Source organism: Nesoenas mayeri, assembly GCF_963082525.1.
Source record: "Nesoenas mayeri genome assembly, chromosome: 1".
Classification (NCBI taxonomy): domain Eukaryota; kingdom Metazoa; phylum Chordata; class Aves; order Columbiformes; family Columbidae; genus Nesoenas; species Nesoenas mayeri.
In genome coordinates this window covers 201,777,226-201,789,830 of record NC_137541.1, presented here as the reverse complement: position 1 = coordinate 201,789,830, position 12,605 = coordinate 201,777,226, and the positions used below count along the sequence as shown (strand labels likewise).

The 12,605-nt window shown below is 45.0% G+C and overlaps 1 protein-coding gene across 1 annotated transcript; it reads right to left on the bottom strand.

The window, feature by feature from the left end:
• Positions 1 to 6,395: 6,395 nt before the first annotated feature.
• GPR83 (G protein-coupled receptor 83) lies at positions 6,396 to 10,117 on the bottom strand (the record flags this gene model as incomplete). Its single annotated transcript, XM_080360994.1, has 4 exons — positions 6,396 to 7,020; positions 7,819 to 7,952; positions 8,982 to 9,107; positions 9,731 to 10,117. The coding sequence occupies 4 exons, from the start codon at positions 10,115 to 10,117 to the stop codon at positions 6,396 to 6,398; spliced, it is 1,272 nt and encodes a 423-aa protein (XP_080217120.1).
• Positions 10,118 to 12,605: the final 2,488 nt, after the last annotated feature.

Sequence of the window (12,605 nt, the reverse complement as noted above, 5' to 3'; positions counted from 1 at the left end):
AATAATTTCACTTTTGAATAGGAAAAAAATCCAGCAGAGCCAGCCACTCAAGGTTTTGGATATGCCAGCATTAACTTTACGTATGTGACCTTAATTGAGTTCCCTTTTTCATATACCATATGACGCTTTCTCTAAATGCAATTCATTTTTCCACAAACCTCCTGTGCTCCAGCAATGTGTACCTCCTGCAACGAGCAGGTTTTCAGTGTTTTGTGTACTCTTTGTTATCCAGCAGACAACACTCTGCTGTATTCCCAGTCTGCTCCAGAGGCGTGTGTGTGAAAGCTCCAGAGGAAACAACTGAGCTGGGTTTAAAAGAATGACATATATTGATAACCAAGGACATGACTGATAGCAGCCAAACTGGTGAGCTGTGGGGAACACACTACCCATGGGCCAGATTGCTGAGAGTAAAGCTGAGAGCAGAAGAGCTGTGGTGTGGTGACAGGAGGATGGCCATAAGGTCACAGGACTTCACCTCTACCATTGCTCTTCCTTCATCTCAACGGGAGGACAATCTGTATCTATAAAGACACTGAAAAGGAGGGAAAAATACAACAGGCCTTGCCTATGATTTGTGGAAGCAGAAGTAGGCAAGGTTTTGAGGGAAACGATAACAATAATGACTGTTGACTCTTAAATAATATAAAACACCCATCCAAAATCCAGTTCATTGTTGCCAACAAAAAGGAACCCAAAAGACATGATGAGGAATCAGTAGCCGCCACCCCTTGAGCTCTGTGTCATACAGGACACAGCCTGACCAGGCCACCCAGACATACACACAGGTCTTGGTGTTTCTCAGGACGTGGTTATGAAGGTGGGAGTGGGAAGAGTTGACTTGCTTAGAAAGTCGCATAAAATAAAATTACCTCCCCTTTCCATAACACCTCACGTTTCTCTCTGTTTCATTATATTCTCAGAGGGGGAAGAAAAGCCTCTCGACAGCATGATCCTTAGAATCATAGAATCATTTTGGTTGGAAGAGACCCTCAGGGTCATTGAGTCCAACCGTAACGTAACCTTCCATGCTCCAGAGCAAACAGTCCCTTCTCACAGCAAACTCCCCCACAGGATTCTTCTTGCAGATCTGTTTTTCTAAGGCGAGCTACTAAACCTTCTGTTTCAAAGCACTGCACAAGACCAGAATTCAAAAGGTAACAAAAAGTCTAGCTGCTGCAGGAAGCCACACACAAAAGGGAAAATGAATGAAGATTATCTTCACCCTATACATGTGGCTCATTTTATCGTCATTCAGACTATCCCTTCACACTCACTGAGGTGGCATTTGAATTCAGTTCATGCACAAATGGGCTGTATTGACATTTTAAAAGAACCCTCTGGTCTGTCGCAGAGATGGGGTAGAATGAAAAAATACTCATGAAGCCTGGATACCCAATTTAAATTGCGCACGACGTCATATTTTTGCAGTAGTTTGCATCATACAGCAATTTGTGTGCTCAGAACACAACCCTCACTGATTTCAGCAGCACTGGTGAACACAAAATGTTTCTGCAGAATCCCAAATCAGTTAGGAAGAAAATGAAAAATAGCTGATTAGGAAATGCTCGTCAGAAGTTTCCCTGTATCACATTAAGTACATTGTAGTACTGTATATAAAGTAGTTTTCAAGGGCACCGTTTCTAGTGCTTTAACCACGTCCTTCTGTTGCACAATTGTCCTTATATCTCTAAACCCTGTACCTCTGCTGGCCACCGGACACCAGTTCATTCCTGGACAGGTTGTTAAGGGTCACTGTCCAAACTGCTGCTTCTCTTCTTTTTTACGTGGTACATCCCTCCTATTCTCTGCGATTAAATCAAACAGCTTCAGCATTTCTTACATCCCCTGTGTGCCCAGATCCAGGATTGGGCAGAGCCTGGAGGATGAAGGTTTTGCACCTGGTGCAGGTTTCCAGGATCCAGAGCTGTAACTGCAGGAGCCCTGTTCTGACCCAGCTGCAACATTTGAGGGTTTTGTCTAACGGACTTACAGCAAGGTTCTACACATGTAGCTGTTCAAAGGATGATAACGGCACCCAAAGATGTGAAGCTTAAGATGTTCCCTTCAGCCTCAGAAAAAACATCTTACTGACTTCAGGCCATGAGTCCCTGGTTCCAAACAAAGCTAAACAGAAGGTTCTAGCTGTAGGGTCCATTATAAGACATATATGTGCTTGAAAACAACAGCACCACATTCACTGAAAGGGAAAAAAAGACCTCTGGTGTAAAATAAAGCTCAGCCCAATTGGTTCTGGCTTGGCAAAGCTGTATTAAAGTGTTGGGTGGGCAGAGCATCACCTGGGGCTCTCTTCTGTCCTTCCTCTCTGTCCTTCAGCTCCAAACAACCATTAACTTGCAACCTTGCTCACACCAAAAGCTCCCTCACGTGTAGCTCCCAGTGCATCCAGCACAGCTATAAGGACCAAGGTCCATACACCAGTCACAGTGATTTCCCAGGAGCCCCCAGAATGATGGGATGACAGCTGATGCAAGAGCTGTCATGGCAGCTTTTTGCCCTCAAAGTTTTAGGCCCTTTGGTGTCTGATCAGTCTTGTGCCTGGCGGATGCATGGGGCATAAACTCCTGCCTGTGTTTGATGATGATGAGTATCACAAATCAAAGACACCATTCAGACAAAACCCTGAAAACACTCTGAAAGCAGTGATTTACAAGCAAGAAAGAAACTTTGAACAACTAACTCAACTGAGTCGCCATCAGACAACAAAGAGAATAATCACAGTTGAAGTAAGTATTTGTGCTGGAGTTTTTTAAGCTACAGACTTGCTGGAAAAAAAGAAAAAAAAAAATAAAAGAAAAAGGGAAAAATGTGGCAGAAAAAAACTCAAAGCATAAAAAGATGAATTCAAAACACTAAAGAAAATTTTGCCCTCTCCTCTTTGACAGGACTGACAACAGCAGACTCATACTTTGAAAATGCCTTGCTTTCATTTCCTGAGGAGAGTCAACCAGCCCCAGGCGATGCTGGCAGGACAGAGCCACAGCAGAGCTGGTCTGGCGGAACCCATGAGAGGCACGTGGCCATGGACAGGAGGGGACATACTTTGAAGGATCAGAGGGGAGGTCAAACTACGAGCAAAATCTGACTTTCAGAAGTAGGTTCCTAGGCAGGCTTCCTCTCTCAAATCTCTCAAATGACCAAACAGAGAAAGAATCCTGCAAAATATTGGGTACTATGTGAAGATTTGAAACATTGCATTTCCTACAGGCAGACTCTTATAAAAGGACAAATGTAGACAACAGTTTCCATTCCTGAAGCCAGATGACTCTATAGGTAAACCCAGTTGTAGCCTTGACCATTTGCTCCCTGAGCAAAGAAAGGATGGTTTTGGGAAGGGTCTCTTGATCTCCTCTCTCCTCCTTTTGCCCCAGACAGGGAAGTTCTCCTGTTCATTACTAGCTCAAGCTGACTAAAGCCATTCCAGAAATGCACATATATAAAGATTTTCATGAATGAATACAAAATAATGAATGTGTAGCCTTCAAAATGATTTTGTTCAATATTTACAAAATGCATTACAAAATTAAGGTGGGAAGAAGATGGCGTTGCCTCCCTGTATCTCCTCCCTCACACCATCTTCCTTTGTGTCCTGTCTCTGTCTCTTCTTCCTCCTGCTGCCACCACACTCTCCCTCTCCTCTCAGCTTCCTCCTCAACGCTCTTCTCCTTCCTCTTTGCTACCAGTGAGTGAACACTTGCTGCTAGAAACCACACTTCAACTCAGACCATTTTTCTTCTGACTGAGTGAACCACATGTAGCATCTAATTTGGTGCTTTGTCCCTGGCCCATATGTGCACACACATATTTTGCCTCTCCTGGGGAAACATTTTAGTATCTGGGAGAAATCTTTATGCGGTTAATAAGTGATAAGGATGACTACAAGGGGTTACGAGGGACCCTGAAATTAAATTGGAGCTGCGTAATCACAAAGAAAGAAGAGGCAAAGGGAAAAATGAAAGGATAATGTCCACTGAACGGACTTTGGAAGGGATGCGCTAACTTCCCAAACTCTCACGAAGAGGGTTTTCCTACACTACCTGGCTTCTCTGTCTTGTAGAACAGAAATGGGCTGCGGTCCCTGCTTCTCTCACATGCTTTGGCATGTTAGTTTAAATCTTGCTATACTGAACAGAAAGGCCAGATCTTGCACAGCTGAAAGCAGGCAATGGGTTTGATTTACAGCAGTTCAGAGTATGTCCAAGGTTAATGCAGTTCTAAAAATACCCCATCACCACTCTCCTCTCTGAAATACATAGCATTAGGTGTTTAGTTACTCAGCATTCTCAAAGGTTTATTTGTTGGTAAAGAGTTGGGATTTGCTGTCACCGGATTGGGGAGTGTAGTTCACAGGCTCTGCACATTTGGGTCCTCTGGCAAAACAGAATAGAATAGAATAGAATAGAATAGAATAGAATAGAATAGAATAGAATAGAATAGAATAGAATAGAATAGAATAGGATAGGATAGGATAGGATAGGATAGGATAGGATAGGATAGGATAGGATAGGATAGGATAGGATAGAGAATATTTTAGTTGAATGGGACCAACAACTATCACCTTGTCCAACTGCCTGAGCAATTCAGGGCTGCCGTGTTGCAAATGTTAAGGGAGGGACTGGGACTTGGCTTAAGGGGTCAAAGGAGGCAGGAGGAAAGGTTTTATTCTGCCTAGCAGTGATACAAAGTACTCTGACTCCTGTGGCCTTGATAAAGGGTAGTAAAAGATCACTGGATTCAAAGTGAGAGATTGGTAACGCCTTGTGAAAGGACAGGGTACCTGCAAGGAGAGGTAGACATTTCATTCTCTTTAAATGCTCAGGCGAGAAAGACCTGCACAAGGCTTAAAATAGTTTCAGAAATGTAAGTTTATTACAGCAAATTGGGAAAAACAGTTTGTCTTTTTATTTTTCTTTCTTTCCATTTGTCGTCATTTATAAAACGAAGATTTTTATCACTTCATTGCTGGCTGGTGTCAGCTGAATGTGGAACTGGGCACCCGGGTGTGACATTCTAGCTAATTTCCACAGCACAGGGAGAATTATTGCTTTCTTGTGCAATACAAGGTACCGTTTTTTGAATGCCGATTTTTTTCCCATTATTTAAAATCAGATTTTCTTCTAAGAACATTGAGTTCTGCAAACTACTCCAGAGAGCTGCAGTCACATCAATTTTATTAGCTACCACAAGAAGGACACGTCTCGCTCATCTTCGAATGTACCAAAATTGTGCAATCACCAGAGAATATCTTGCAGAGAAATGTTCCACTTTTATTACTTGCTATCACAGATATCATCTGTTCTCTCCAAGCAGCTCCTTTATGAACTGATTCCAGAGAGCTAACACCTCAGTTGGCATGAAATGTCTCAAACGTCTGATCTGAGAAGTACCCAGGTGCTTTATGGGACAAGAGAGCAACGTCATAGACAAATTACAAAGTCTATCAGTGGGATACTTGCCACTTGCAATAACACAGAGATGCTTTCATCTAAAGGTCCTGATCCCAACTTAGTGTTTGATTATCAGAGCTTTGACTGTGGATGGTATGTCCAACATTTTCAAAAGCAGCTTTTTGGGTCTTAGTTCTCTGCTTGAAGAAAAGCTTTCTGAATATTCATTACCTTCTCTTAGGAAAGAAAAATCATGTGTGATTTAGGACTGGCAACAGATGCTGAACTAACAGGTTGGTGTTTGTCATCTACATATGGAAAGAATAGGCATCAATTTTTCTTCAACTCTCCCTTAGAAAAAGTGCCTCCAATGTAGGAGACACCGCTCTGTTGATGAATGTCCATCTTACCTTCTACTTCTCTGAGGGTATTTCTGCAAAAAAAAATGCATTTGTGAAATAAATCTCTTCATTTATTCTGAACAGACCTTGACCTGTCAGACCCCAGCTCAGAAGGGATACCCTCCTACCCTGTTGCACTGGATCTAAGCTGGCAACCTAAAGGTCTATATCTCAACCATTTCCATGCTGCTAAGAGACTTAGAAAAGGGGGAGGCAGGCCTGATGTGATTAGATTGTCGTTTTAGTGTTCCAATACCAGCAAAACACACACATGGCCCCAGCGGTGAAAAGGCTTAGTCATGCAGGTAACAGTGACATACATGCAGACAACCCTGTCCTGCAAGCTGATTCAAAGCCAGCCTGACAAAGAGAGTTCCTTCCCGAGAAGAGTTGGCTTTCTCCCCTTCAGGGCTCCACGCCGTTGTCATCAGCCGGCATCAAAGATGCAGCTCTTTCATGTCACCTCCTGCAGAACATCCTTCTTGGTTTTATCATGTGTGGTTGCACAGTCCTTAAGCAGGACAGAGCTCCACACCTTCCCACCATTTTAGCTCTGGCCAAATCTAAGATTTCCCAGGGCCAGCGTTTAGCTCACAGCTACTATTGGCTCAACTGCAGAGATGTCCGTCTTTCCCGCCTGGATGTTGGAGGCTGAGGGAAGGACATGGGAGACCTGCAGCCTCTTGAAGTTGCTGTTTTCCAGCCAAGCCAGTCGGTAGGATGGGACTGTGGAGGGAAGCCTCTGTTCTGTGGGTCTGTGAGGTTTCCTGCAGATGTTGAGCAAAGCCTTCAGTTCTGATCGGAAGCTGTCATTGAGCCAGCAGTAGATGAAGGGGTTGTAGCAGGTGCTGCTCATAGCAAACCAGTGAAAGGCAAAGTACAGGGCATTGTTGGTGTGGATGGTCTGGCTGGAAAGGAGGACAACGTAACAATTTAAGGGGAACCAGCAGACTGCGAAGAGGATGACAACAAGCATCAGCATCTTTATGGTCTTCTTATTCTTTTTGCGAAGGGCAAAGTACTGCTCAGCGGTGACATCCCCAATGACGTTGCGCAGCCAGAGTTTCTTGGCCACTGTCATGTAGGCAGCAGAGATGATCAGAAGGGGCAGAACATAGAGCAAAATGAAGGTGGTTAAGTCGAGGTACTTCCAAAAGAGGTCAGAAGGCTCAGGGAAATCTGGCAGGCACAGGCATCGGGTGACCTCCTCACTGCAAGTGGAGATACCAGGCACAGGTGAGACTGAGTTCTAATGGGCAACATGTGAGAAATACATCAGAAATTGGGGCAGTAGGAGCGAGAGGGCTCCTGCCACAAAACCTGGGGGCAGACCCTTGGTTTATGCACATTCATCACAGTGGAGCTCTGATGCCCAAGGATTTGAGCCATGGAGCAGCCTGCGAGCAATGTGCTGATCATTTCTCATGGGTATTCATGACCTTATGATAACTTTATGAATTTCACCAATTACAGCCTTTCCAGCTGCACAGAAGCAGGTTTTTATTCTCTGTCCTTTGGCAAACAGAAGCACAGTCTCTGCACATATTAAGGACATTTCCCTCATTAAAGTACTTTCCAAATATCAAGGCTCATGACAGCATTTTATGGAACAAGCAGCTGAGGCAGGTTTTTTTCACTCTCTCAGGGCTAAAGAGGAGATTAAACCCTGTTAGGTTTTAGTTTTTTTCCCCATTTCTGGTCTGCCCAAACAAGTCAGATTGGTACATTGTATAAAATGCCAGTGTATATAGAGAGAGGGTCCTGGCCAAATCCCCTAACTTCTTAGCCTATTTCATGTGATTATTGTGACAGAAAGAAGATAAGATAGTGAAATGTAAAAGCAAGGAGGATATCAGCCATTGCAAAAGGAATCTGACAAAAAATAAGGGACATTCATATTAGACTGACCTCAACATAAGCTCAGGGCTTGCAGTAGCAGATGCCAAATTATGACCACTGAGAGCTTGGCCTCCAGGGAGGCTGCAGAGGAGAGCAAAGCACGTCCTTACCTGTACTCAAAAGTAAAGAGCTTTTGGTAGATAGCATGTGGTAGGGAAAAACACGTTGCCATGATCCAGATTACAGAGATGTAGATAACACCTTTTGTAGTAGATATGTGAGGTTTCAGAGGGTGCATTATAACCTGTGCAAAATAAACCAATATTCAGATTTATGCTATTTCAGGAAATAATTATATAATTGTTTTCATATCATCTTCCAGCCTTAAATCTACTACTTAATGTGGAAATGCAGCATGCAAACAGTACTGGCTTCACCCAGCTCCCATTGACTGTAAGCTCTACATGAGAATCTGAATTATTCCCCCCATGGAAATGAGTGAAGTCAGAACCCAGTCCTACCCTCTTATTTCAGTATTTACATCTATGTGGGGAGAACTGGGTTCCAGTGGGTCTTGCAGATGTTCATTTTCAGGTTCAATTTACTTAATCTCAAAAAAAAAAAGGGGAGAAAAATAATCTCAGATTGTTCAGTATCAGTAACCCAAAGAGCCCCGGGTTTGTGATTTAACCAGACCTCCCTGGGGAGGCTCCAGACAGCCTGTGCATTTTCTGGAAACTTAGAAGCTTTCTAGCAGAAAATATCAGCTGTCCCGGTCTGCTTTGCGTGGGTTTTGGGTGACTCCACACTGAGAGTGCCTGACTGTCCCCAGTTTTGAGCCCATTGCCAAGAGCAAGCCCCAGCTCTGCTGGTGGCAAACACCAGCATGGTACAGTCAGCTCCCCAGTATTTGGTGCAACAAGGGGTGAGACATCCCAGAGCAAAGGGAGACAGCGCTGCAGAAGACAACTGGGATGTCCCTGCATCCATGGTGCTGGACAAACTACCCCAGAGGGGATGTGCCCACATGGATTCCTGTCAGGATCTTGGATTTCTTCCTTTATTGAGAGCTACTGGCTTATCTACTGCAGAAAAGCTCCTGCTCCCCAGCTTGAAGTGATCACAAGGCAATGGGCATCTCCCATCTCCCACCTTGCTGTGGGCTTGAAAACATTATTTCCATCTGACAGCAAGAAGTGCTCCCCTACCCTGCCAGCTCCTTGTGCACCTTACATTGATCTGGGAGCTGAAAAGGAACGGACATAGGACCATCCTTGCTCACTTTAGTTATGCCCTCCCCAGATTTCCGTCTGTCTGCTCAGATTGCTCCCACCTGGTGCCTGTCCACGGCGATGGCTGTGAGGGTCAAGGCAGAGACGTGGAGGGAGCAGTACTGCGCAAACCTACTGACATGGCACATCCCCTTCCCGAATATCCAGGTACTGTTCACAAAACGAGCCTAAAACCAGAATACCATTAGTTTTATGCACCCACATGCACATCCACATGCTTACAGATACCTGAGGCGCCTCAGTGGCACAGCAGTAACCTCCAGGACAACATAGCGGGGCAGTACCAAAGGTGCTTGTTCTGGTTTATTCACAGTGCATCCTTCTGTAGTCTAACTATTTAGTCAATACATTTGCTTTTCCTTTTTAAGCCCTCCTTACAGGATAGGGCTGACCTATACACCTTATCTTTCTTCAAAGCAAACTACAGTTTTTCAACACAGTTTGTGAAATGATGGTGAGCATTAATCTTTCTTTTTTATCAAGAGGTTTGTAGTGTTACCTTGGAAATACTTCAAAGAAGGGAAGGAAAAAAAGACCAGATACTACAAAGTACTAAGTAATTGCTGGGAGGTTATTATTGTTCAAGTACTATCAGGGCCACTTTTAACAAATGGATAATTTCAGATCTTCTACTACATAAGAGCAATTAGAGAAGAAAAAGACATGGAGTTTTCCAAAGATAACTCCAGTCACTGTAATTCAGACATCCATGCACTGCCTATAGTAGCATAAAGAATAAAGGCCACCGAAGTAACCGTGAAGCCTTTATGGCATCTCTGCCCCATCTTACCAGCGTAAAAGGCGTGTTGAGGAGCGTGATCATGATATCGGCTACAGCCAGGTTCACGATGAACAAGCTGGTGGCGGAGTGCATGCGCTTGGTCTTGATGACAACATGACAGACCAGGACATTGCCGAAGAGGGAGAAGATGATGATGAAGGAGTACGCCGTGACCAGCAGGGCTTTCACCGTGATGCTCTGCGACTCCGCTCCATACCGGCTCCTGCCCACAAAGCTCTGCCAGTCAGCCAGGCTGTCGTTATCCCAGGAGAAGAAACCCGAGATGTTCGGGATTACAAAAGATTCCTCCAGGCTCCCGTTGAGCGGCAACTTTCCTGGGGTCGCAAAGGCGTTAACCAAGTGAGGGAGGGAGAGCCAGACAAAACAGGGCAACATCTCCAAAATGCTGCTCTGCTCCTCCAGTTTGGCAATAGGTCATTTGCTATTGCAAATAGCGGAGCGGAGCTTACGCCGTGTGTCGGGAGAGCTGTCCCCCCCTTGCTGCAAACATGGCACGCAAGCAGGAGCAGGGGATGCTCCTGTCTCCTGCAGCCGGCTGCTCTCCTGGCTGTCTTGCTGCTACTTTTGCTCCTTCAGCCGGTTTTATACCCCGACACAAGCTCCAAACCAGGATCTTCTGCAGCCATTGGGCTGCATGACATTATTTCTGCTCTGACGTGCTGCTTCTCCACGCAGTCATGCTCCCCCAGGTGCTACTCCAAGATAAGTACAGCTGTGAGAAAGGCAAAATCAGTCTCTCCAGTTGTCAGCATCCTTCTTCTCTATCAGCAGCCCAGCTCATACAAATTCTGTGCTGTTTATAAGCCAGCAGTGTGTGTGGCAGCTCTGCTCTCTTCCAGGATACAGTTCAAGTTTAAGCTCAGTTTTAAAGGTCTGTCAGGCAAGTTTCAGCCTATTGATTTCACAGCATGACCCCTACTAACTAGCATAGAACAAGGGGATAACACATTGTGAAAAACAAGCGATTTTATGTACTTATGGTAATTTTTCCAAATACTTTTTTCCCTCAGGGACACAAATACTTAAGCTTTCCCTTGGCAGGGATTTCCTTTTGGCCAAGGGAATAAAAAGTTTGATGCGAAACTGTGCTTTCTGGCATTGGTAGGAATACAGAGGTAGTTGCAAAGAGGTGATTATAAGGGACAGAGGACAGCAAAAGATGTTCCAGACCAGTGAGTCCAGTATACACAGCAACAGGGAGTCGCATGCTGGACCCAGCACAGCATTGCCAGTGGGGACAGAGAGGTGATTGTCCCGCTCTGCTCTGGAGCGGCCTCACCTGGAGCACTGTGTGCAGGGCTGGGCACCACAGGATAAACAGGATATAAAGCTACTGGAGAGTGTCCAGAAGAGGCTACGAAGTTGATGAAGGGTTTGGAGGGGAAGCCGTATGAGGAGCAGCTAAAGTCACTTGGTTTGTTCAGCTGGGAGGAGACTGACGGGAGACCTCATGGTGGCTACAGCTTCCTCACAAGGGGAGGAGGAGGGGCAGGTGCTGAGCTCTGGTGACCAGTGACAGAAGCCGAGGGAATGGCAGGAAGATGTGCCAGGGGAGGTTTAGGTTGGACATGAGGAAAAGGCTCTTCACCCAGAGGGTGCTGGACACTGGAACAGGCTCCCCAGGGAGGTGTCACAGCCCCAAGCCTGACAGTGTTCAAGAAGAGACTGGACAATGTTCTCTGACGCACAGTGTGAACTATGGGGGTGTCCTGTGCAGGGACAGGAGTTGGATTCGATGATCCTCATGGGTCCCTTCCAGCTCAGGACATTCTGTGATTCTATGATACACTTTGCCTAGGAGTTGCCTGCAACATTAAGAGTCCCCTTAAGACCTTAGTGAAACAATAAACTGGATAATTTAAGGCTTTATAACCAAACAGGTTTAATTTGGTGTGGTAGGTTGACCTTCTGGGGCTGCCAAGAGCCCACCAAACCACTCACTCCCCATCCTTAGCTGGACAGGAGGAGAAAATTAGATGAAAAGCTCATGGATTGATATAAAGGCAGTTTAATGGAAAACAGCAAAGGTCGTGCATGAAAGCAAAGCATAAAAAGATTTATTCTCTATGTCCCATCAGCAGGTGACATCCAGACACCGCAGCACGTGTAGTGGTTGCTTTGCAAGACAAGTGCCTTAACAACAAATGGGGTGCCTCCTCCTCTCCCTCAGCATGTACTGCTGAGCACATCTCGTGGTGTGGAGCATCTGTGTGGGCAGTTGGGGGCAGCTGGCCTGGCCATGTCCCCTCCCCATTCTTGCTCACCCCCAGCCCACTGGACGTCATGGGGCCATTGCAGCCTCCACCCAGCCACAGCCAGCACACGTGAACAGCAACAGAAAGCAGAAACATCTTTTAAACACTTCAATCTCTCAGATTCAATGCAGTCCATACAACTGACATTTACTTAACAGAAATAGTTTATTTAAAAAAAAAATCTAGACCCTCATCTTGAAGGGTATTTACAGCAGCTTTTTAATTGCATAGGTAATATAGTTTTGTCAGCCCTGAATAAAAGGGAAGAGACAGACTAATAAGTTATTTGCCAATACTTTAAGCAATCAGGCTGCTTCGTAAGTTGCTACTAAGGTCTACGCTAGAGATTTGCAGGTTTTTATCATTTTTATGGAAGTCTTCAGGAAGCTCAAGGCTCATTTGGGTTCCTTATTACAGTATAGATGAAGGCAAAGTAACAACAGTCACTTTCAGTGAGAACAAGAGAAACACAACTGCCAAATCCCATCTCTTTGAAGGAGAAATTAAAAATACAAAAGCAAGGCTGTGGTTACTCAACGTATTTAGTGTTTCTCTGACTTGCTGGGGTGTTGGTTGATGCATTCTTTGGCTTTTTCCTTGATTAGCTC